The sequence below is a fragment of the Grus americana genome, chromosome Z (assembly GCF_028858705.1).
Source record: "Grus americana isolate bGruAme1 chromosome Z, bGruAme1.mat, whole genome shotgun sequence".
Taxonomy (NCBI): domain Eukaryota; kingdom Metazoa; phylum Chordata; class Aves; order Gruiformes; family Gruidae; genus Grus; species Grus americana.
Window position 1 is genome coordinate 49,094,100 of NC_072891.1, and position 24,969 is coordinate 49,119,068.

The 24,969-nt window shown below is 44.1% G+C and overlaps 1 protein-coding gene across 2 annotated transcripts in view; it reads right to left on the minus strand.

Moving 5' to 3' along the window:
- The window catches only part of MFSD14B (major facilitator superfamily domain containing 14B), a 32,995-nt gene extending 24,097 nt beyond the window's left edge, over positions 1–8,898 (minus strand). The window contains exon 1 of one of the 2 annotated variants that reach the window (XM_054810215.1): positions 8,614–8,898. In XM_054810215.1, the coding sequence (XP_054666190.1) occupies positions 8,614–8,763 (150 nt within the window). In that variant the 5' untranslated portion in view covers positions 8,764–8,898. The remainder of the gene's footprint in view (positions 1–8,613) is intronic. The other variant, XM_054810216.1, reaches the window with a different exon arrangement.
- Positions 8,899–24,969: the final 16,071 nt, after the last annotated feature.

Consider the following 24,969-nt stretch of genomic DNA (forward strand, 5'->3'; position numbering starts at 1 on the left):
TAGATTAATTCAAGAACACTGGTGTAAATGGCTGTATCAGGAAAATAAAATCATGCAAAAAGGAAAATTCACTGACATTGTCAAATGGACCAATACACATAGTTACTTCTGGATGCCCATCTTTTCTGTAGGTCCTAAAAAACTCTTGTCACAAAAGTTTTCCATTTTTAATCAAGCATCAAGTTCTTTTTAAGACAAGAAAATAGCTGATGACTGATCACGTACACAGCCTAGACCACAAAAAGCAAAGAAAAATCTTTACTCATTTCAAAATCAAAGAGCTTTCGAAAAACACTTCACACTTGCTTTTAAGATGAACGTACCTCAGAAGTAATGGGTGTGGCTCATTTCTATATTGAGAAAATATTTTGCAACAGAATGCAACTGCATGCAATTTACATAGTGAATGAACTTCAGACACACATGCAAAAACAATTATAAACTCAAAGCACAAAGAACTTTAGGCTTCTTGAACTAGACAATACGGGAACAACCTACAGAATTCTTCATGGTTAAAAAGATTTAAACAGAATTTCAGAAGTAGCACAGATGTGGTCAACATACAAGTTGTTTTCACCATCCCCTGCCCCCAATTTTAAAGTGTAATGTAAAAATTAACCTCAGGAAGTCTTAAAATCTGTTACAGGCTTATTTTCTATCCATACAGATCATCTGCATCTGACAGCCCAGTGTGTGGGCTGAGAAACTATGCATGAACATTACAATTGCTTTCAAATGCAGCTGCTGGTCAAGCTATTATACTTGCATAATCAATAATGAGCAAAACATTATGTAATATCAAACGCTTAACAATAAAAGTTTAAGACCATCATTATAAAATCTGAAGTCCTAGAAGTTCTAACAAAATATCTACTATTTTTCCTATTTTACACTTCTGCTCCTTCTATGCTTCTTTTCGCCCATATCCAATTCTAAAAACCATTTTTCCTTCTGCCTTTATTGGAGGCAGCAAAAAACCCAAAAGTTAATTTGAACACAACAGGGAGAACTACTGGGATGCAATACAAACTTTTCTTTTTTTTTAAAGCAGAACACATCTGTTGAACATTAATAAACCCATGAAAAGATGTCAAGGTCATAAATCCAGATGGCAAGGAACTGCTCATAGAAAAGGGGGAAAAATGCAATACACTGTCAGTAAGAATGCCTTATCTTAGACATTTTGAAGTAGAACTAGTACAATTCATCCTAACATACTCCACAGCAAGACAGAATTTTATAGCCAGTCCCAGATCTTCAAAGCAAAGCTAGAATTGACAGTATTCCTTTATTCACACAACTTTTATGTAACTATTTATTAAATCAAGTCTGTAATTTTACAACTAAAATTGTTCGAATGGCTGAAAAAGCACCATAATATCTATTTTCAAACATGCTTAACTGTTTGTTTCTCTTAAGCAATGTGCTTATTTCAGAACAAAACCACTTCTCACTGTTCAAATCCTGAAGTCCTCCAGAGCACCTTTTCAAACTTGTCACATTTTGATGAAGGCTATATAGTTCTGCTAGTCAGATTAAGAGAAAGACTCGATTTGATAAATACAGCATGCTTTTTTCTTCCCATGAGGGTGAAAGCAGCAGAGCCCATTGCCACAGAGCTGATCCATCCTCAAAGGGTTTCAATACCCAACTGGAAAAGCCCTAGGCAACCTGCTCAGGCCTCACAGCTGATCCTGCCCTGAGGAGGAAGGGAACTCCCTGAAGCACCTTTCCAGTAATCCTGTTATCTCTCAGGCAGATAATAACCAAACTCAAGCCAAACTTCTGAACAGACAATCACAGGAACTCGCCTTTCTTCCCCCACATCCTCCTCTGGGAAATTCTTTCCCACCAGGCAGTAGGGTCTCTAAGGAGAGACCGCTAGTTGCTTGTTCTACTTCCAGTACAGAGATGACCGTGCAAACAGCACTTACTGTCCTTCTATAGTATGTAAACGAATATTCAAGTGCATTAGTACAAACAGTTTCCTTACTTTCTTTTTAAAAAAATGCCTACAGAAACATTCTCCCCCTACAAAAATTAACTGCTACAAGTAGTTTTTGGGGTTTTTTTTAACACAACCACCTGCACTGCAGTCCACTACGTCAACTCTCACATTTTCAAAAAAAACAAAGAACTAAACTAACAATCAGTAAAACATTTTGAGAAACATGCTTTCACATATGAATCATTCAGACCTTGAAGTTCATGCCAAATTATAAAGCGCATTCCCTTTCCACACTTATCTTCACTGCTATTTTCTTAGTTTCCCCCTCCCTGCCCCAATTCAACAGTTTCAAATGCAAACTTTTCCCAGTATGCTTAACTATTTAATTATTTTAGCTTATTCTAGCACAAACATTATGCTACCAATCTATCTCACTATGTTATGGATGCTCTTTTCTCCGCACATATTACCCAGGTAGCTCTCTAGGCATATTGTGTGTTTACCTCCTTCTAGTGCCTATGCCATTAATTTTCAAACAGAAGTATTTAGGAACAACCTTAATTCCAACTGTTCCCCACAAATGCCCCATTTATTAAAACTGGCAAGAATTCACTCAAGCGTAAAAAGCACCCTGAAGACCTTAGCTGTCTTTGTCACATGAATCACCAAATGATTATCTGTACAAACCCCAGTCTATAACATTTAACTTGTATGAAGTACAAAAATACACCAAACACAAGTGAAAGCACTTTCCAATCCACCACAGCCTCTAGCATTTTAGATCTGCCTTCTGAGCTAGAATACAAATCATACCTAATTCAGCTTACACATTGCCCAAATTTGTATCTCAGTTGCAAAAGAAATACCAGAAGCAGATACCTATCTGGATAGTGAGATCGTGATACACTCTCTCCAGAAAAAAATAGGCTGAATCATATTCCACAGGTCTAGAGTATCAGAACCACAACTCATTCAAAATGGAAAAGCCTGCACAGATTTTGTAAAGAGAAATTGTGCCTTTAAAAATTCCTGGAGTTCTGAAAAGAACACGTATCGATAAGAGAGATCACGTTAATAAGCCTTCTGAAAATTCAAGTATACATACTCAAAGACCCTCAGCAAAGGCTCTTACAGCAAAAAAGAGTGCAAATTCTTCACAGGAATTAAAAAGTAAAAAAAATAAAAACATAAAAAGTAAAAAACTAGGATAAATTAAAAAAGGAAAAAAACCAGCAATCTGTTTTCACAGAAGGAAGTTACTGTACAAGTCCCAGTGCTCTGTCCTAGGGCCTATGTAGTTCAACATATTCATAACTGAGCTGTAAAGAGGGTGAAAGCAAAGTGACAAAGTTCACTGATGACAAAATACAATTCACGTTAGAAAAGTTAGAGGGCAATGGTGAAGAACATTAGAAGTTGATGGAATCAGTAAAACAAGTTAAAAGGCAGATTAAAATTAATGCAGATAAATTTAACCAAAGCAAACATGAAAAAAACAATTGTAATTCCACATATAGAATGACTACTACTTAGGAAAGTGATCCTGGAGAAAAGTCTTCATAGGAAAGATACCACTTTAGCATGCAGCAGTGGTTTACAAAACTGTATTCAAAGATACAGCCTGTTAGGAAAAAGATTATCATTATATTAACACATAAACATGTGATGCGCCTGCCTTGCTAACCCTCTGCTTCTGGTATTTTTACCATTTTTATCAGATCTACATAAAGATCCTGCCTCTTATCCCATGACTGCTTGTTTTGTTCAGAAGCTTTAAGCAATACACATTGTCAAATAGTTTATTTTACAGAAGCACAAGTGAAAGAGTCCCACAGAAGGACAAAGAACATTGCCAAAGGTATGGAAGAATGCTGAAGTAGGCTCCTCCAAGCTGCAGTCAAAACATCTGCAGAGGGATACAACAGGGATTTATTGAACCAGGAGTGACATGAAGGGTGTGAAAAGAAAACAATTGTCACTGCCCTCTTATATTTAAAAAAAAAAAAAAAATATAAGTGAAGCAGGACCCAAGATGTCGAGTTTCAATTGCATGGCACTTCCCACAATTTACTCTCAGGGTCTAAAATGTCTTGCCACGTCATTTTTTCTACTGGGAACACATTCCTGTTTAAGTTTAGACTGGACAAGCTTCTGAAGCAGGAATCTTCTAAGGAGCGTAAAACATGAAAACACCATTTCTGGTTCAGTCTTTGAGCCCGAGGCCATCGACGATAGGAAGATCATCCAAGAGAACAATCACCATATACCCTGCCACATTCTGAAAGCTCAGCTTTAGACAGTACTGTATTGTCTAATTAAACTACTTCTTATAGAAATAATATATAACCAGCATATTATGCTACACCAAATCGCAAGCTGATTTATCCATTGCTGAAGTTCTCTTCCTAAAATGTAGAAAGATGTATGACATTGAGAAATTTCTCTAAAAAGGACAGACTGCTTAGTTAATTCACATGCTTCTCCATAGGACAGATAATTACTCAAGCTTATTGCTTAAGGCCAGGTTAGACAGGGCCTTGAGCAACCTGGTCTAGTGGAGGGTGTTCCTGCCCATGGCAGGGGGGTTGGAACCAGATGGTCCCTTCCAACCCAAACCATTCTATGATTGCCTAGTGGTTAAGTTTGGATATTCAGTATTAAAATACCAAGTCTTATTTATATAATTAAGTTTCTATCGCTCTAGCCTAGCATATTTCTCTCTCTACACAAAACCTTCCAGATTGCTAGAACCTGGAGAATCAGTAACAGCAGTGTCAGACAAGCAAAACTGCTTTCTCAGCATCAATATAAGCAAGAGTGATTTTTTTTTTTTTTTTTTTTAAGACAGCAGCTAATCACCCCTGGTAATGGTTCGGAGTTTAGATTTAGTGTTAATTTAACATGATGGGAAGATTCAGAGTGACACTGGCAACCCTGAGAAGACAACACGGTTTATCTCTAATTATTCTGATTTAACAGGAAAAATAATTTTTGTGGGGGAGAAAATAGTGCTCCACAAAGGACTAAATACCCAAACTGCCAATTTGAACAATGTGTTTACTACTAGCAATTTAATTAAATCCTACAGGCAAGAAATTTAAGAAATCAGCTTACTGGGCTGAAAGGTGTTTCAGTAAAGTCTCACAACCTTTAATGATGCTGCCTTAGTTTCACCATGCTATATTTTTCATGAAGTATTAAAAAGAAAACTGCTAGCAATAAGGGTAAAAACCTGTAGTTCTTTCGGTACATACCAGTTGTGCTTCGTTGTATAAATAGTGTAATGAATAAAGGCTGGCGCACTTCAAAAATGTACTGCTTTAACCTTTGGAAGTCTTTCATTATGTTTCTAAAAAACACAGAGGTCTTAGGCTTCAAAATAGCTAAGATATTTTATAGTGCCCAAGAACATAAAATTAATGTATGATTAATTCTCAAAGAGGTGCATAGGTGTGTCTTCTCCTTAGATATCCCATTTGGGGAGTGCTCCCATAAAAGCACTTTATTTAGACAGTACAGTACTGGTTTTCGTTTAAAAGCTTCCCTAGAGTGGCATTATTTTGCAGACAATAGGTTGCATAGAAATGAAGTACGTGATATGAATATTTTGAATATCATGTTAAGTTTTATACCACCAGTGTTCACAATTCAGATGGAACAAGATTGCATAACCAGTAACAAAATGCCCATGGCATCATTTACTTCAATTTCTGAAGCTCACTGAAATAGGGGTAACACAGCCAACAGAAAGATTTAATTCCAGTGGAATTTACTTAAACATACTATTGTTCTTATTAGTTTTGAGCCAGTAACTCAATTCATAGAGAGTCATTTGTTCAGCATTTATATTTTAGTTCTTTGATTCAGTGAAGCCAATGCATTCAACAGGCTGAAGTTAGTTACAGATAAACGAAAAACCAGAAGCTTGTTACTCTCAATCTGGAGGGGTAAGGGGAGAAAGCCTTGCATAACCTGACAGATTTGGTTTGATATACCATATGATATAAGACTCAGAATAAAAATTAAAACATAGTTCAGAGACCGACGAAGTGGCTCACCCAAATTTCATTTCTGTATTTGCTTCTTTGTCAGCAGCCCAAAGGGCAAGCTTCCACTTTCAAAGATCAGGGATGCACTCCCACTGATATCAAAAAGATCTCTGCAATTACATCTAAAGCCGTGATCCGGCCCCTCATATTTTAGTCTAAATAAGCACTTTTAATAAAGTCAAGGCAAAGAGAGTTCTAGCTATATGACAGCCACATGAGAATCACAGGATGGTGCAGCAACTACCATAACAAAGTAGGAAACAGACTGTTCAGTCAAGAGTTGTGAAGCAGACCCTAAGCTGATGTAAGTATAATTGTATTACTGCTATACTGATGTACAGAAGATAAGGCTAAAGCCTCATGTCTTTCTCTCTTGTAGGAGATGCACTACAGGAACACAAAGTCCCTTAAGGGCACTACTAGGAGGGAGGTGGCAAGAAAATCACCAAGGAAGGAAAACCTGACATAATTTTATAAATTAAGAACTTATGTCATTTAGAAGTTAAATTTTTCAAGCTGAAGCCCCAGCATATTTTAAGTACTCAAAAGCATTATTTTAATCCAACTTTTACAAACATTCCATCCATTAATAAAAAAACAGGTTAGCACCTTTGTCAGTTATGGATTTATTTTGCATTTGAGTTTTACTCTTCTTCAAAGTTAGAGAAAGAAATCAAAGTTCTTTGATCTATTTTATTTTTTTAAAATTTCTCTACCTGTACCCTCCATTTCCTACCCTCTGTTCATATTTAAATAAATTCATCTGGTTTTCTTCTATAAAATGACATCATCCTTTATGTCTTTCACCACAACATCTCTGCCGATAAAACTGAAAGCTTACATTTCTCAACTAAAAAGTTAATGGGCCTCTTCCAGGCCTCTTCTAGAGTTACTTTCCTATTCTGACTTCAGATTGGGTTACTGCATCATATCTAAAGTACTAAATGGGAGCTGCTGTACACAAACCTAGAACAGCAAATACACCATACAGCAGACATCAGTTCCACCTCTTGAAGGAGACCACCCTGCTTTTTGGAAGACATAACCATTTCTAAAAGAGAACTGAAGGACTCAAATACGGACATGATTGATTACAAGAAGTATGAAGCAGTCACTTTGCAATTAACTTACATAAAATAACTTGACTAATGAATTCCATAGCAGAAAAATTTTTACATCTTCTCTGGGTTAATGACATATTAAAAGTACCTTAACACCTTCATTAGATATGAGTAAGGGTCAAAGAACCTACTGATATCAAAACCAGAGGGTTTCAAGATTATTATTTTACGTTCTTGAGCTCTAGCCATGATGACATTAATGCTACACTATTAATGCTCAGCTAACGATATTACAAGTTCATTTGCTTCACATTAACATAAAACAGTAAATTATCCTCTCTCCAATAGCAGGGATGCTTATCTGTAGGAGGGCAGGTGACACACATAGCAGACTTTGGCTCCCTGACACAAACTGAACATTGTTTTAAAACTTTTGGCATAAGCAATGCTTTGAGCCTATCTAATTTTGTGAGTAAACTAATATTAAATACATTATTCAGAAACACCTGAATATGAATTCCTAAAAAAACATTGATAGCTGTAAGTCAGGTTGCAAATAAAATTTATGTGATTTCAACTTGTCAAAAGAGATTTATCACGGCAAGACTTTGCCTAGTTTTGTATCTGTACCCCTTCAAAAACTGTCAATGACAGGATCACCTGTTTTGTTACTTTGCGTGTTCTCCTGGGTTCCTCCACCTTATGCTCTGAGCTCGCTGACAACAAAACAGGACCGGTTATATCATTTCAGCCTGAAACAAGTCACCTGTCCCCACCTACTGCAGAAAGCTCGGGAAGTGTCATCTCAGATCTGGTTTTAAGGCATCTTGTGAGCATGCATGTACAAAGGGAAAGGCTTAAGCCACTCAAAAGAGTTTCTTCTGGGAAGTAATTACGCACCACTGCCACCCTTGCAAACACAACTTTTCTACAGATGCTTTCAAGCGAGTGCACAGACCACTCCTTTCCAGCTCCTTTTATCTGCACAAAGACATCTTAATGCTTCATGCAGTGGGAAGAGACGGAACCGAATGAGCAGTAAGTTATTAAAATAGCATGACAACTCTACAGTTTCGGTTCACCACGAGGAACCTCCTAAAACTCCAAAAGGAAACTGAGCTTTACGTCCAGGCGCCTCAGATTTACGTACTTTAAAAGAAACCTTATTTACAACCACCTGCTAACAGGTGTCCCCTCAGCCCGGGATAAACCAGTAACGAATGCCCCGCGGCTGGCGGAGACGAGGAGGCACGGCCGGCGGGAGGCCCGGAACCGCGCCGGCCCGAGGTGCCGCCAGCCGCAGCCTGCGGGAACCCGGCACCCCGCCGTACCTCGACTTCCAGGAAGTTTCCAGGGCCGCGGGGGCGCACGGAGGACGCTCTGGGGGGCAGCCGGCCCCTCACGGGCGGGGAGCCGGGGCGAGTGCTGGCTGCCACGGGCCGCCCGGCCCGGCCCGGCCCGCACCGCAGCGGCGCCCCCAGCGCCGGTGGCGCCCGCACGCCACCGCCCCCTCCCCCGCGGAGCCCAGCGCCCCCCAACCCCGCCCCACACTCACCGCGCCGCCGCCGCCCAACTTCAGACCGACCCTCTTCACCAGCATGATGCAGCCGCCCCGCCTGGCACTGCCGCACTCCTCCTCCTCTTCTTCCTCCTCCTCCTCTCCCTCCCGTGCCGGGGCTGACGGCGGCTCCGGCTCGGGGCTCATCTCGCTCCGACCATCCTCCGGGCCGGAGGAGCAGCGGGTGCGGAGCGGGCTGGGGGCGGCCGCCCGCACCCACAGCGGCCGCCTCCGCCGCCCCGCCCGGGCGGTGCGTTACAGCCTAGCTTCACGTGACCGCGCAGCCCCGCCCCCTCGGCCTCGGCGGAACTGCTCCCGGTCGGCAGGAAGCCGCGCGCCCGCCTTCTCCGCGCGCGGCGAGGGCCTTCCGGTGGAGGTGCTGCCGGCCGCTCCGGCGCGTTACGCCCGGTGAGGGCATCCCTGCGGGGAAGCGAACCGCTTCCAAACTGGCGTCCCGCGTGGCTCCGTCAAACCTTGCTGGGCCCCTTGGCCCTTCGTCACCGGGCAGGTGTAACTGCGAGTTCGGGTTCCTCCCGCCGCTGTCCTGCGAGTACTAAGCAGCATCACGAGTTATCGTAAGAAGTAGGGGTGCTTGCCTCTCCGTGCACCGTGTGCGCAGAGGTGGAGGACTTTGAGATAACGTAGCGCTGGCAGTAAAGATGATGACTACTAACAGACCAGGTTACCTCAGGCGTCCTCCGCTAAGTACGAAGCTGTTCACGGGAGCAGAACTTTTCAGTTTGCTAGCATGCTAAATGTTAGTTTTAAGTGTCGTTTTCTATTTGCTGTGTATCTATTTTGTCAGTGTGTAACAAGCTGTATGCTTGCTAGATACAGCGCGTTGAGAAATTTATCTTCTGTGCTGTTACAGAGCAATTTAACAAGTTGTCTCTTTTAGCAAACTAGCGTGTGTTTACTTGAAAGCATTTCAAAGACTTTTTTTTAAGCTGTTTTGTTTAAAGTAGGCATCAGCATTTCAAGAGGCACATTTGATACCATGGGCTAAATAGATAAGCAAAATTATATTTCTTATTATATGGGGATTAGTGATAGGGCTAGTAAATCAACATTTATTATTTAAAATCATTTTTCCTAACCAGCCCAAGCCAATTGTGTGTAGAATTTCATGCGTGCTTCCTGCTTTTTTGTTCTGGTAGCCTAGAAATGCTGACAAAACCTTTCATTTCTTCAAAAGTAGTCACCACTGTGAAATAAAGTAACATTTTTGCTCCTTTGAAGACTTGACCATTTTTCTAATGACTTGAAAACCAAGGGGGCTTTATTCCTTACAGTTTTGGGTCATTTGGTTTTTTGGGTTTTCTAATTTACAAGCTTCAAAATACTGAGGTTTTTTTTAATTCAAACACCTTCCTCAGTTAGATATGAATTTATAAGAATATACCAGCTTTTCTAGGTAGACAGGTTTCTTGCAACCACATTGAGTTCATGTAAAAAATATTGCTTGAAATCTTAGTTGTGTTTTGAAGATCTCAGTATTATCATATTCACTTGCATCACTTAATTATTTAACCCAATTCATATACAAATTAATGGAGAGTCTTCCATCAATGTTTATGGCTGTTGATTCAGGCTTAATAGACAGCTGCTAGTAATTTTATGTCATTATGTCCTTGTCCCGTGCAGAATTTGAAGTTGGAAGGGTTTTGCTCACATGCTGAGCTGAGTATATAATATTTATTAAGAACTGGTTAACCAATTAACTGGAAACAAAAAGAAGGAATAAATTCTCAGTTTATGAAGAGATGTTACTGGTACAGTTTCCCTCAATTCTGTGCTCCATATTTTTTAGAATATTCCTAAGCAATATTTTTAAGCTATCTGGAGGGGAGATTAATAATGAAGATATAAAGTTTAGTACAGAATGCTGTTCAGCATGATCAAAACAATAACAAGTTGTAAAAGAATATAATGAATCTGAGGGAATGCTAAAATGTCAGCTGAAAGTGTTGATAAATGAAGATCTAGGGAAAATAATTCTAAGTAGTCATTGGGTTTATAGGTCTCTGAATTAGCTATTTCTACCTGGGAAAGATGGTAGAAACTGTATAGTTAGTTTCCTGAATGCTCAGGAGTGGTTAAAAAGGAAAACAGAAAATTTTTAAATATTAGGAAATAACTAGATGAGAAAAAAGTTGAAAATACTATGTCAACGTATCATGAATCCATGAAGTCTATATGCTGTTTTCATCCCTATCTCAAAAAGGAAGTAACTAAAAAAAAAAAAAACCACCAACCCAACCCCCCCCCCCCCCCCCCCCGCAAAAAAAAAAAAGAACATAGAGACCAGCATGAGCAGAGTTGTGGAATGGCTTCAGTACGTGAGAGGTAACTGAGGAAAGGGAATGGTATGACAGCATCCTGGCTGGAATGGAGGAAGTGGCTGTTACCATTACTTGATATTCTCTTAGAATGCAGGAAGAGGAGGCACTAAATGGAATGATCAGGCAATGAGTTTAACACAAACAGAAGCAAGTGTTTTTCCAGGGAAATTCTTGTTAAATCATAGAACTTATTTCCAAAGCATATTTTGGTTCAAAAGTACAAGTGGTTTAAAAGGCAATTACACAAATTTGTGGAATAAAACTCCATTAAGGGCTATTAAGCAATAGAACGTCCCTGAGCTGCTAACTGCACAAAGGTGGGTTAGTTTATTGGAAAATTCCTCTGTTGTTGCACATATTTTCCACTCTTTCCGTAAGCACACGCTAATGTTTCAGAACCAGGATAGGTGGAAGTTTGGTGTAGCTCTGCGTATCTGCTCTTTTATTGTGAGGCTTGAGTCTTGGCAGTCTGACAGTCTTTGAAACGGAAACCACAATAGCACTGTCTGACCAACCTTGCAAGCATCCAGCAGCTGGTCTGAGAGAAGTAGAACTGCCCCATTTGTGTCACTGGGTGTATAGAATCATAGAATGTTTTGGGTTGGAAGGGACCTCAAAGATCATCTAGTTCCAACCCACCTGCTGCGGGCAGGGACACCCTCCACTAGACCAGGTTGCCCAAAGCCTCATCCAGCCTGGCCTTGAACACTTCCAGGGATGGGGCATCCACAACCTCTCTGGGCAACCTGTTCCAGTGCCTCACCACTCTAACAGTAAAGAATTTCTTTCTAACATCTAATCTAAACCTACCCTCCTTTAGCTTAAACCCATTACCCCTTGTCCTGTCACTACACTCTCTGATAAACAGTCCCTCACCATCTTTCCTGTAGGCCCCCTTCAGGTACCGGAAGGCCACAATTAGGTCTCCCCGGAGCCTTGGCTTCTCCAGGCTGAACAATCCCAATTCTCTCAGCCTGTCCTCATAGGAGAGGTGCTCCAGCCCTCTGATCAACTTCATGGCCCTCCTCTGGACTCTCTCCAACAGCTTGATGTCTCTCTTGTACTGGGGCCCCCAGAGCTGGACACAGTACTCCAGGTGGGGTCTCACGAGAGCAGAGTACAGTGGGAGAATCACCTTCCTCGACCTGCTGGGCACACTTCTTTTGATGCAGCCCAGGACATGGTTGGCTTTCTGGGTTGCAAGCATACATTGCCAAATCATGTTGAGCTTCTCATCAATCAATGTCCTTCTCCTCTGGGCTGCTTTCAATCCATTCCTTGCCCAGCCTGTAGTTGTGCTTGGGATTGTGCTGACCCATATGCAGGACCTTGCACTTGGCCTTGTTGAACTTCACATGGTTCGCACGGGTCCACCTCTCAAGCCTGTCAGGATCCCTCTGGATGGCCCTTCTCTCCAGCATGTTGACCACACCACACAGCTTGGTGTCATCAGCAGACTTGCTGAGGGTGCACTCGATCCCACTGTCCATGTCACCGACAAAGATGTTAAACAGTGCCGGTCCCAGTACCGACCCCTGAGGCACGCCACTCATCACTGTTCTCCACTTGGACGTTGAGCTGTTGACCACAACTCTTTGAGTGTGACCATCCAGCCAATTCCTTATCCACCAAGTGGTCCATCCATTGAATCCATGTCTCTCCAATTTAGAGACAAGGATGTTGTGTGGGACAGTGTGAAATGCTTTGCACAAGTCCAGGTAGATGACATCCGTTGCCCTTCCCTTTATCCACCAATGCTGTAACCCCATCATAGAAGGCCGCCAGATTTGTCAGGCACGATTTGCCCTTAGTGAAGCCATGTTGGCTGTTACCAGATTTGTCAGGCACGATTTGCCCTTAGTGAAGCCATGTTGGCTGTCACCAATCGCCTCATTATTTTCCATGTGCCTGAGCATAGTCTACAGGAGGGTCTGCTCCATGATCTTGCCAGGCACAGAGGTGAAACTGACTGGCCTGTAGTTCCCTGGGTCTTCCTTTATTCCCTTTCTAAAAATGGGGGCTATGTTTCCCCTTTTCCAGTCAGTGGGAACTTCGCCAGACTGCCAGGACTTCTCAAATATGATGGAGAGTGGCCTGGCCACTTCATCCGCCAGTTTCCTCAAGACCCGCAGATGCATCTCATCAGGTCCCATGGACTTGTGCACCTTCAGGTTCCTCAGATATTCTCGAACCTGATGCTCTTCTGCGGTGGGCGGTTCTGCATTCTCCCAGTCCTTGCCTTTGCCTTCTGTGACCTGGGCAGTGTGGCTCAAGCACTTGCCAGTGAAGACTGAGGCAAAGAAGTCATTGAGTACCTCAGCCCTCTCCATATCCTGGGTAAGCAGGTTGCCCGTTTCATTCCGGAGGGGACCCACATTTTCCCTTGTCCTCCTATTAGCACTAACATACCTATAGAAGCTTTTCTTGTTGTCCTTGACATCCCTGGCCAGACTAATCTCTATCAGGGCTTTGGCTTTCCTAACCTGATTCCTGGCTGCTTGGACAGTTTCTCTGTATTCCTCTCAGGCTACCTGCCCTTGCTTCCACCCTCTGTAGGCTTCCTTTTTTTGTTTGACCTTGTCCAGGAGCTCCTTATTCATCCACGAGGGCCTCTTGGTGTTTTTGCCTGACTTCCACTTTGTTGGGATGCATCACTCCTGAGCTTGGAGGAGGTGACCCTTGAATATTAGCCAGCTGTCTTTGGCCCCTCTTTCTTCCAGGTCTTTGTCCCATTGTGTTCTACCAAGCAAATCACTGAAGAGGCCGAAGTCTGCTCTCCTGAAGTCCAGGGCAGTGAGCTTGCTGTGTGCCCTCCTCGCTGCCCTGAGGATCTTGAACTCCACCATTTCATGGTCACTGCAGCCAAGGCTGCCCTTGAGTTTCACGTCCCCTACCAAGTCCTCCTTGTTGGTTAGAACAAGGTCCAGCATGGCACCTCTCCTCGTAGGCTCCTCTGTCACTCGGAGGAGAAAGTTGTCATCGACATATTCCAGGAACTTCCTGGATTGCTTGTGCTCAGCTGTGTTGTCCCTCCAACAGATGTCAGGGTGGTTGAAGTCCCCCATAAGGACCAGGGCTTGTGAAAGTGAGGCTGTTCCTATCTGCCTATAGGGGGCTTCATCTGCTCGGTCCCCCTGGTCAGGTGGGCTGTAACAGACCCCCGCTATGATGTCCCCTGCCCCATTGCTCCCTTTAATGCTGACCCATAGGCTCTTGGTCAGCTCCTCATCCATCCCCAGGTGGAGCTCCATGCACTCCAGCTGGTCATTGACATAGAGGGCGACACCCCCTCCTCGTCTGCCCTGCCTGTCCTTCCTAAAGAGCCTGTACCCTTCCAACCCTACACTCCAGTCACAGGATCACCACATCTCTATGATGCCAATAATGTCATAGCCTTGCAGGCACGCACACATCTCCAACTCCTCTTGTTTATTCCCCATGCTCCGTGCATTCGTGTAGAGGCATTTCAGTTGTGCCCCCGATGAGGCTGACTTACTGGCTGGGGTGGCTGGAATTCTTTTGATGTATACTCCCAGTGTTTCCCTGTTGGTATACTCTCTAGAAAATTGATGATAATTTGTATGTCAGTGCTGATAACTATTGCTACCAATCAAGGAAATACCAAAGATTACAGAATCATTTGAACACAGATGGTGATGTCATTGGTTGAGCCCAGCTAGGCAGCGCTTGAGAAAGCGATCCCTGCAGCTTGTGAGAGCGCTCTGTCTTGGCAGGCTGCTGCTGAAGATGCTCTTACTCAGTGAGCTGTCAGTAAAAGCAATTTGAAGTCTCCTATCAATGAAGCAATCAGGTGTGCAAGAAGTGGGCCAGCTCATTCTGCAGGGTAGACACTTGCCATAGTTTTTACATTCAATCTGAGCTATGTGTTACAATAATGTGAGCTATAGCTATTGTGGACCAGAAACACCCTCCACCCTCTCCTTACTCCATACATCACTGTTCCTGGTGAGAAGAGTTTAGAACTGTTGACCATCTTTTCAATTTCATTTGTGTTATTAAAGGCAAGAGGAACAAAAACGATGGAATATGCTCATGTTGCAATTTAGCTGTGTACAGCGCCAGAATTCATTACTGATTTGCTGAAATTCATTATAGCCTAGTCCCCAGCATTCACTACAGTAAGATTACTTTCTTTTATGCTCTTGGGCCACCTTGTAAGTTATTAATTTCCTATGACTACAGACTATGAAGGAAATCCATGCAGCCTGGGTACTCCAGGAACCATTGACTTACATTACTTCTACCTTGTACTTCTTTACCTGAAATCACTTACATCTCATAAAACTGGATACTTACTTTTTTTCCCCCACAGTGTTACTCTAAGCTTTTTCAGAGCTCCACCAGATAATACAGGAGATAAAGTTCCTTGCATGCATCAGTCCTTTGTTACTGATAAAGTAGTCATAACGGTAGCAAAGAATATACTTTAAGGAGAAATCTGGTGTAGGCAAAACCTGGGAATCTCCCGCTTTTATTTGATGGTCTTTACTGACACAAAGTTCTCAAAGGCAGAGTAAGGAACAGATCAAATCCTATCAGCTATTAAAAGGGAGTCCCACTAGATGGGGTTATAATTTCAGATTAAGAGTATTTTCTAATCTGGTTTGAGGACAAGCATGTTTTTGCTTCTTATTTTGTTCAAGTTACCGACATAATTCTATGCAATTATAATATATTCTCTTTATCTCTTCAGTTCACCAGTAGATTTTTTTGACCATTCTTATGTTCAGCACAAGCTACTGTAGCTTTGTCCGAGTAAAATTACTCATGTGTTTTTGGCACTGTTGCTACTGTCCATAGAGTTCAGTGAAAATCTGTTAAATATTTGTTTGGTTTTTTTCCTTCTCTGTCCCTAGCACTACTGCAGTACTGTTTTATATACTACCATGTAGCAATTACAGAAGAAAAAAAACTCTAGCACAAATCATCTTAATTTGGAATTAGTAACGTTATTGGTGCCATAATCTATGAACAATTTGTAACAGAGCTTTTATTCGTCTATTCATTTTTTTGAAGAAAGGTTAGCACAGGGGCACCCTATTACTGGAATCTAGTGCAAACAAATGGAGATCAGAAGGCGAAATTAATTTTTGACATTGCCTAGTTTGTGGTTATTTAAAAACATATCAATATTCCGGTACCATATTTGTTATTATGCTTAGCACACTTTCATTTTGACATCAATTTAGTTAGTAATTATAGTGATGCCTTGTGTTGGGTTTTGTGTGGCAAGGTTTTGGTAGCGGGGGGGCTACAGGGGTGGCTTCTGTGAGAAGCTGCTAGAAGCTCCCTGTGTCTGACAGAGCCAATGCCAGCCGGCTCTAACACAGGCCCGCCGCTGGCCAAGGCCAAGCCCATCAGCGCCTCTGTGATAACATATTTAAGAAGTAGAAGAACACTTGGAGAGAGAGCTTTTGCAGCCGGAGAGAGGAGTGAGAAGATGTAAGAAACTGCAGACACCAAGGTCAGTGCAGATGGAGGGGGAGGAGGAGCTCCAGGCACCAGAGCAGAGATCCCCCTGCAGCCCCTGGAGAAGACCATGGTGAAGCAGGCTGTCCCCCTGCAGCCCATGGAGGAAGGATGAGGGGGTGTAGCGATTCCACCTGCAGCCCGTGGAGGACCCCACGCCGGAGCAGGTGGAGGCACCTGAAGGAGGCTGTGACCCCATGGGAAGCCCACGTTGGAGCAAGTTCCTGGCAGGACCGGTGGACTCGTGGAGAGGGGAGCCCACACCAGGGCAGGTTTGCTGGCAGGACTTGTGACCTCATGGGGGACCCATGCTGGAGCAGTCTGCTCCTGAAGGTCTGCACCCCGTGGGAGAGACCCACGCTGGAGCAGTTCGTGAAGGACTGTAGCCCGTGGGAGAGACTCCATGCTGGAGCAGGGGAACGATGAGAGGAGTCCTCCCCCTGAGGATGAAGAAGCGACAGAGACAATGTGTGATGAACTGACCACAACCCCCATTCCCCGCCCCCTTATGCCACGGAGGGGGGTGGAGGTTGAAGCCGGGAGTGAAGTTGAGCCTGGGAAGATGGGAGGGGTGGGGGGAGGTGTTTTGAGACGTCATTTTATTTTCTCATTGCTCTACTCTGTTTTGCCTAGTAATAAATTAGATGAATCTCCTCTCTACGTTCAGTCTGTTTTGCTCGTGACGGTAATTAGCGAGTGATCTCCCCCTGTCCTTATCTCGACCCAAGCCTTTTGTTACACTTCTCCTCCCCGTCCCGCTGGGGGAGGGGTCAGTGAGCGGCCGCGTGGCACCCAGCTGCCGGCTGGGCCTAAACCACGACATGGCTTTGCGTTTTACACTTTAAGAATGATGATAGACATCTCAAGGGTCATCCCCATTCTAATGAAGTTAATTGAATTTGATTAGTACTAAATCACTTCTATCTATGGTTTTTAATACAAAGAATAACAAATGAAATTTGGTTTTTAAAATCTCTGAAATAAAAAGGCAGGGGGCCAGATTTGGACAAGGACAGGAACACAGGGAAATTACAAGTAATCTAGTGATAATATCAAATGTGGTTTCCGGTAAGAGGTACTGGAAAATCAAGCGACTTTTAAAAATTATCTAAAACTTAACAAAACTGTATTTTCAAAAGTGATTTAACATCTCCCTTCCCTAGCCATGCTATGAGATCTAATTTAGTTCAAATTCTAAGAATGAAATTTCTGACAATACTTTAAACCTACAGATAGTCATTACACTATGAGTAGAAACAACAGGTACAACAGGAGAGTAGAATATGGGATGAAGGAAAAGAGAAAAATAACAAAAGAGTGGGGTTTTTTACTTCACTTTTGGCTCACTCATTCTCAATATTTAAACTTTTTTTTTTCAACAAAAGAGATTTCTAGCTTGGGACCTGTCAGAAGTACTATCATTTACTGCATGAAACAATAACAAAAAGCATAATAAATATACAACAGCTATTTGTTTTCTTCCAAATCCTTTAATTGAAAAAATTGAGTTCATTGATACATTTCTGAACGTTATTGCTGAACTCCTTAACAACAAGTCTTTTCCCCCTCATTGTTCAATGATGGCATTAGCAAGTGGAAACTGCGTTACAGAAGAGGTCACTGGAGATCACCCAATCCCAAGATCTATTATGTTAATTTACCTGTTGTTTGCCAGATGTCTTCCAATTGCATGTCTACATTACACTGTAATTCAGCTTTGATGAGACACTTATTTGTGTTGCTGCATTTGTTTGATCCATGAATAAGAACTTCAGCTTTTGCTTATACTTACCATTTTTATTTCTTCTCTGTGCTTGAAGCTTAGCATTAGCTAAAAATCACTTGACCTTCATGTATTGTAATAAGTTGGGATTTTGATCTTTTGCAGTTCTATTTTAGATCATGCATTTAGTACAGTTATTGCACAATTAAGGAGTTTAGCATCATGGTTTGATCAAAATCTGGCTTTATTTCAGAAAAAATTACCTACTCTTACCACTACTTAGGAGCACTTTCATAGTAAAATAATGTATATGTACATACCTAGAATAGTGTATAACCTGTTTGTATAGTAATTTGGGTCCCATCTGAATGAAGAATTCCGTAGTCACATATTATTTTACTTTATTGGTTGCAGAAGAATAGCTTTACTAGCCTTCAGGAAAATTAGCTTCAGGAAAAACTGGTTACTGAGTCAAAAAAATGGTATGTATAAACTTTTTTCGTTCTGTGATAAATTTCACACAAAAAGGTGAATGCTGCAGTGCTTCTTTTGTCCACAGCTCTGGGGACCTTCCAGCTCCCTGTATGACCATGATGCTGTCTATCACAGGATACTAGATATGATGTAGAGATACAGCACAAGGTGTTTCTTTATGGTTTGATCAATGTTCTAGTAGAAAGGTACAACACTCCTTGGCTGAGGGGAAGAAGAGGACAGAGGTGTACCAAGATCTGCTCACGTCCCTGTCTAGGGCTGCAGATGTCAATGACAGGAGAATCACCAACTGAAGCAGCCACCGTCTGTTGCCACCGAGGGCCCCTGCCTCCCGGCCTGTGGCACTCCCAGCCTCACACCAAAACTGTCATTTACATGATTCCCTGGTGGCCACAGTAAAACCAGTCCTGGGGAGCCAGTGCTGGCTACCACCAGCATTCTCCCCACTCTGGCATGGCCACTACCTCACCAGGGCTAGTGCCAGCAGCTCAGCCCCAGTGTACCCAACGAAAAGGGGCACAGAACTTGCATTGCCTACGGCTCTCAGAGCTGTCAACTCCCTGTAAGACCACCATAGGGCAGGGGTGGGTGCTGCCTTATCTGTTCTGTAGACTGTTGGCAATAGTACAACTCAGTTGCAGAGGAGGGAGGGGACAGCAGTGTGCCATGCTCTGGTCACTTCCATGTCCGCATGTCCAACTGCAATATAAAGTAGGCATCCTCCATCACCATGGGCAGCCCCTGGCCCCTGTCCACTGTCCTCCCTGGCCTTCCCTACCTGGCTACTCATCTGTCACGGGGAAGGTGTTTGATGCTGCTTTCACTGTCCTGTGGACTTTTGGCAACTGTACAGCGCTTTGGCAGAGTAGGGGGAGGACAGGAGCGTGCCGTGGTCTGGTCACTTCCCTGTCCTGACGTCAAACTGCTGTAGAAAGCAGACACACTCCATCACCATGGGCAGCCCCTGCCCCTGTGCCCTCTCCTCCTTGCCCTTGCTCACCTAGCTCCTTCATCGTTATTAATCAGCATTCTTGTACAAGGCCACTCCATCACTAGGGCTTGTGCCAGCAGCTCAGTCACAGGATACCCAGCGAAAGAGACCACAGAGCTGCCCTTTCCCATGGCTTTTGGGAGTTACAAGCTCCCACTAAGACTACCCAGGGGTGGGGTTGCTGTCACCTTATCTGTCCTGTAGACTGATTGCAACTGTACAGCACAGTGATGTTTGAGGTGGTCTGGTTGCTTCCCTGTCTGGACATCCATCTATGGTACAAAGAAGCAACCCCCATCACCTTGGGCAGCCCCTGCCTCCGTATTGCTCCCATCTCTTCCCTTGCCTACCTAGCTACACCTCTGCATGAAGAATGGGTTTTGTTCTGCTGCGTCTCTTCTGTAGACTGGTGGCACCTGCACTGCTTACCCCCTGCCCCCATGCCCTGCCATTCTTTCCCCATCTCACCTGGCTGCTCATCTGCCAGACTGACCTCGCATGGCCCTTTTCATACCCAGCCTGGGCGGGCATTTTCACCACTGCCACTACCAATGTTCTACCTACTATAGCTCCGCCATCACATCTCCAGGGCTGATGCCAGGAGCTGGAGTCTGCCATCTGTGACATCACCAGGGCTGGTGCACTGACTTAGTTCTGCAACTGACATGGCTCTTATCTTCCACCGTTCAAGTTAGAAGAAACAAATCATTTATAGGTTAAAAGATGTTAATGTTAGCCATTGAAATGAAGGAGCTGTAGTGGAAATGTGAAGAATACCAGCTCAATAAAGTTTGAAAGAGAATTAAAAGCAGCAGGTCCTACCCACTGCCCAATTTTAAATATTTGTGTGATACCTGATGCTGAGATTTTTGTATTTGAAGGCTAAATTATGGAGGAAACATTCTTTTTTTGACTGAAGGCACTATTTCACACCTTTGGAATTAAAGACATGTACAATGCCAAACTCTGCTTCCACGAGTGGCTGGCAGTGCTGAGGATTTTCAGCATGAACTGCAAGACTCATGTCTTTCTTTTCCTGAAATGAACCCAAGATTTTGCCAGAGATTCTCCTGCACTACACATTTTGGTTGGACACTAGAACAAAATGTGTAAATCAGCTTCCATCTAATTGTTTCCCTACAGACTGTTACATCCTCTTTAACTGACAGGGCAAGAGGCAGTGGGCAGAAACACAAGAAGTTCCTCCTGAACATCAGGAAACATTTTTTCCCTGTGAGGATAACTGAGTGTGGGAAAAGGTTGGCCAGAAGTTGTGGAGTCTATGTCCTTGAAGACATTCAAAAGCCATCTGGACATCGTCCTGCGCAATTGGTTCTAGGTGGTCCTGCTTGAGTAGAGGGCTTGGACAAGACGACCTCTAGAGCTTCCTTCCAACCTCAACCATTCTGTGGTCCTGAGTTTATTTAAACTTCTTTAACAGTCATTATTTGATAACCTACTGTATTCACATATCCCTATAAAAATACTCAGTGTAGTTAGAACACTTTGCTGTTGCTGCCAGATATCTAGCCTATAGACCTACTTTTGCATAATACCTTTTAGAATATAAAATTCAGTGTTGGATTTTTCTGCAGCAATGTTGCAGAGAAAATTGACATGTTTCAGCAAGGATGGGGAGAAAGGATGGTGAGCTAGGAGCTCAAGAAAATTTTCTTCCAGGATGAGAGGTAATCCATTCCTTATTAAAAGCATCCATGTCGCAAGATGTAACATGCTATTTTCCAAATAAAAACTAAATTATTACAATAATATAGTAAGGTGAAGTTATTATGGTAAAATAATGGAAGTATACAGTGTAAATTACTTGGATAACATTCTTATTCATCAGTGGACACTCACACTGATACGACCTTGGGGAGGAAACCATAGGAAAGGCATATTGCTTATGTCAGACAAGGACATACACATTGGTTAGACCATTTCCTTAATTTCATAGTCAAAAGTAGCAAAGGTCAATATTAGGTATTAGGCCAAGTGGTACAGGCTATTGTTATGGATGACCCATGTAAGATACTGTGTAAACAGTATGCGCTGTGTAACATTTCACAATTGGTGAAATGTTACACATTGTCAGGAAGAGCAACTGATGTCATCTACATGGACTTGTACAAAGCATTTGACACTATCCCACACAAAATCCTTCTCCCTACATTGGAGAGACATGGATTTCATGGATGGATCATTTGACGGATAAGGAATTGGCTGGGTGATCTCAAACAAAGAGTAGTCATCAACGGCTGGATGTCCAAGAGGGAAGCAGTGACTAGTGGCCTGCCTCAAGGGTCAGTATTAGGACTGGCACTATTTGACATCATTATTGCAGACATGGTAAGTGGGATTGAGTGCACCCTCAGAGACTTTACCAAAAACACAAAGTTGTGCAGTACAGTCAAAAAACTGGAGGGAAGAAATGCCGTCCAGAGGTAGCTTCTAAAGCTTGAGAGGTGACAAAGTGCAAACATCATAAAGTTCAACAAGGCCAAGGGAAGGGTCCTGCACATGGGTCGGGGCAATCCCAAGCACAGCTACAGGCTGGGCGGAGAATGGATTGAGAGCAGCCCTGAGGAGAAGGACTTGGGGCTGTCGGTGGGTGACAAGCCCAACATGAGCCGGCACTGCACGCTTGCAGCCCAGAAAGCCAACTGTATCCCGGGCTGCATCCAAAGCAGCGTGACCAGCAGGTCGAGGGAGGTGAACCTGCCCCTCTACTCCGCTCCTGTGAGACCCCACCTGGAGTACTACGTCGAGCTCTGGGGCCCCCAACATCAGGAGGACGTGGAGCTGTTGGAGCGAGTCCAGAGGAGGCCACGAAGCTGATCAGAGGGCTGGAGCGCCTCTCCTGTGCAGACAGGCTGAGAGAGTTGGGGTTGTTGAGCCTGGAGAAGAGAAGGCTCCGAGCAGACCTTGTAGCAGCCTTCCAGCACCTGAACAGGGCCTACAGGAGAGCTGGAGAGGGACTGCTGACAAGGGCCTGTAGTGATAGGACGAGGGGGAATGGCTTGAAACTAACGGAGGGTAGATTTAGAGTAGATAGAAGGACAAAATGAATCCACCACTTCTCTGGGCACCCTGTTCTTCTGCCTCACCTCCCTCACAGTGAAGAATTTCTGCCTAATACCTAATCTAAATCTACTCTCCTTCAGCGTAAAGCCATGAGCCCTTGTCCTGCCACTACGTGCCCTTGTCAACAGTCCCTCTCCAACAGTCCAAACGATTGACCTGCAACCAACAAACTCTGCAGATAAGCATTAAGTCTTACTCTTGCAGAGAAGTGCATGTGGGTGAAATCATAGCGGCCAAAAGGAAGCCTCTTTGCATAACTAAGAAGTAGTACTTTGGTGAAGTCATTTGCTTTGGATTACACCAGCAGAGTTGCAGTCTGGGTTTTCAGTTCATGGCCATTTCTTTCAGCCACGGTTGTCCCTAGAGAAAAAGGAGAATTTGTGGGCTTCCCTTTGAAATTCTGTTCTTTCTTTTAATTGCCACAGACCCACAGGTGCCACGCCCGTCAGTATTCTGCACGTCCCTGCCTAGAAAATGTATGCTGTCCCCTCAGTTGAGGAAAAAACTAGTGAAACCTCTCTTTTCGGAATCAGTTGTTGACTTAGAGCTGGTGTTACTCCTTCAGGGGTACTTCCAGATAGAGCTGCTCGGTGTCGTGGGTTAAGCCCAGCCAGCAGCTAAGCCCCACGCAGCCGCTCGCTCACTCCCCCTCCCCCGGCGGGACGGGGGAGAGAGTCACAAGAGTGAAAGTGAGACAGCTCGTGGCTTGAGACAAAGACAGTGTCATAGGTAGAGCAAAAGCCGCGCACGCAAGCAAAGCGAAGCAAAGCGAAGCAAAACAAAACAAGGAATTCCTTCCCCACTTCCCGCCGGCAGGCGGGTGTTCAGCCATCTCCAGGGAAGCAGGGCTCCATCACGCGTAGCGCTGGCTTGGGAAGGCAAACGCCACCACTCCCAGTGTTCCCCCACCCTCCTTCCTCTTCCCCAGCCCCTTCTGCGCTCGGCATGGCGTCATACGGTATGGGATATCCCTTTGGGCAGTTGGGGTCAGCCGTCTGTACGGTTACGTGCGGAAGAGTGGCGAGGAGATAGGCAATGCAGGTCAGTACAGCTCTTTCCCAGACTCCTTTCAGCTCTTTCCCAGACTCCTTTCAAAAAATCCCTTTATGCTTTGTTAAGGCACCAGAGATTTCTATTCCACATTGTAGCACGTTGTTACTTATGTTATCCCTGGCTAGATTTTGCTGTCACGCACCTTCTCTGGAGCTGACCGTGCGCTATTTGCGTGTCCGCTTGCAAGGCTTTCCGTTAGCCCAGATTCATTGCGCACGCGCATTCTCACCTAAAAACCTCATCAACTCACACCCATTGTTCCTCGCCGTGGGCCGTCGCTCCGCGGTGCCAGGCATCTCCCCGCTTGCTGCTTACCTTGCACGGGGAAACTACTGGGGGAGCCCCGCTGGGACCTCGAGGTAATAAAAGCCTTTTGATCATCTGTGCGCGCATTGCGTTTGTGTATCCGACCCTGTTTGGGTCTGGTTCGGTGTCACCACTGGCGGAGGCCAGTCGGGGGCCACCACCTGGATCTGACACTGTCCCGGCTGCGTCCTCTCCCCACTTCTTGCGCACTCCCAGCCTACTGGCTGGCGGGGCGGTGTGAGAAGCAGAAAAGGCCTTGCCTCTGTGTAAGCACTGCTCGGCCATAACAAAGGCATCTCTGTGTTATCAACACTGTTTTCAAGAGCAAGGGTCGACCTCCCGGCGAGGGAGGTCACTGTTGCTTCATCCTTTACTTCTAGAACCCATCCTTCCCTTTCCATACCAACTCAGGACACGGCGTGAACCGGCAACAAGCCATCCCTTCGCGGCTTCTCCTGTTCCCTGCCTTTGCTTATGAACAGCTCTTGCAACAGCATTGCTGCCGCACTTCCCTCCAGCTTGTCAATCCCTTTGCCTTGGCTGCAGCTCTGGTGGTTCGAACTGCTGTCCTCAGCACATGCCCTCCATTGGGCTTACCAGCACTGCTGTGACGTTGGGGTTTATTTGCACTAATCCAGGAGACAGGTAGAGATACAGAGATACAGACATGGAGATGGAGATGATTTTTCAAACTCTTCTAGACAACTGAGTCAGAGACTTGTTTTTCCTGAGTGTTTCGGGGAAAACCTGCTCAGTCCACGCGGCCGAAGCCAAATGGGGATCAACACGCTTTATTGCTCCGTCAACAACCTGAAATTCAGGAGCAATCTGTGAAATGTTGCAAGGAACGGTGAAGGCTGCTGGGCAGA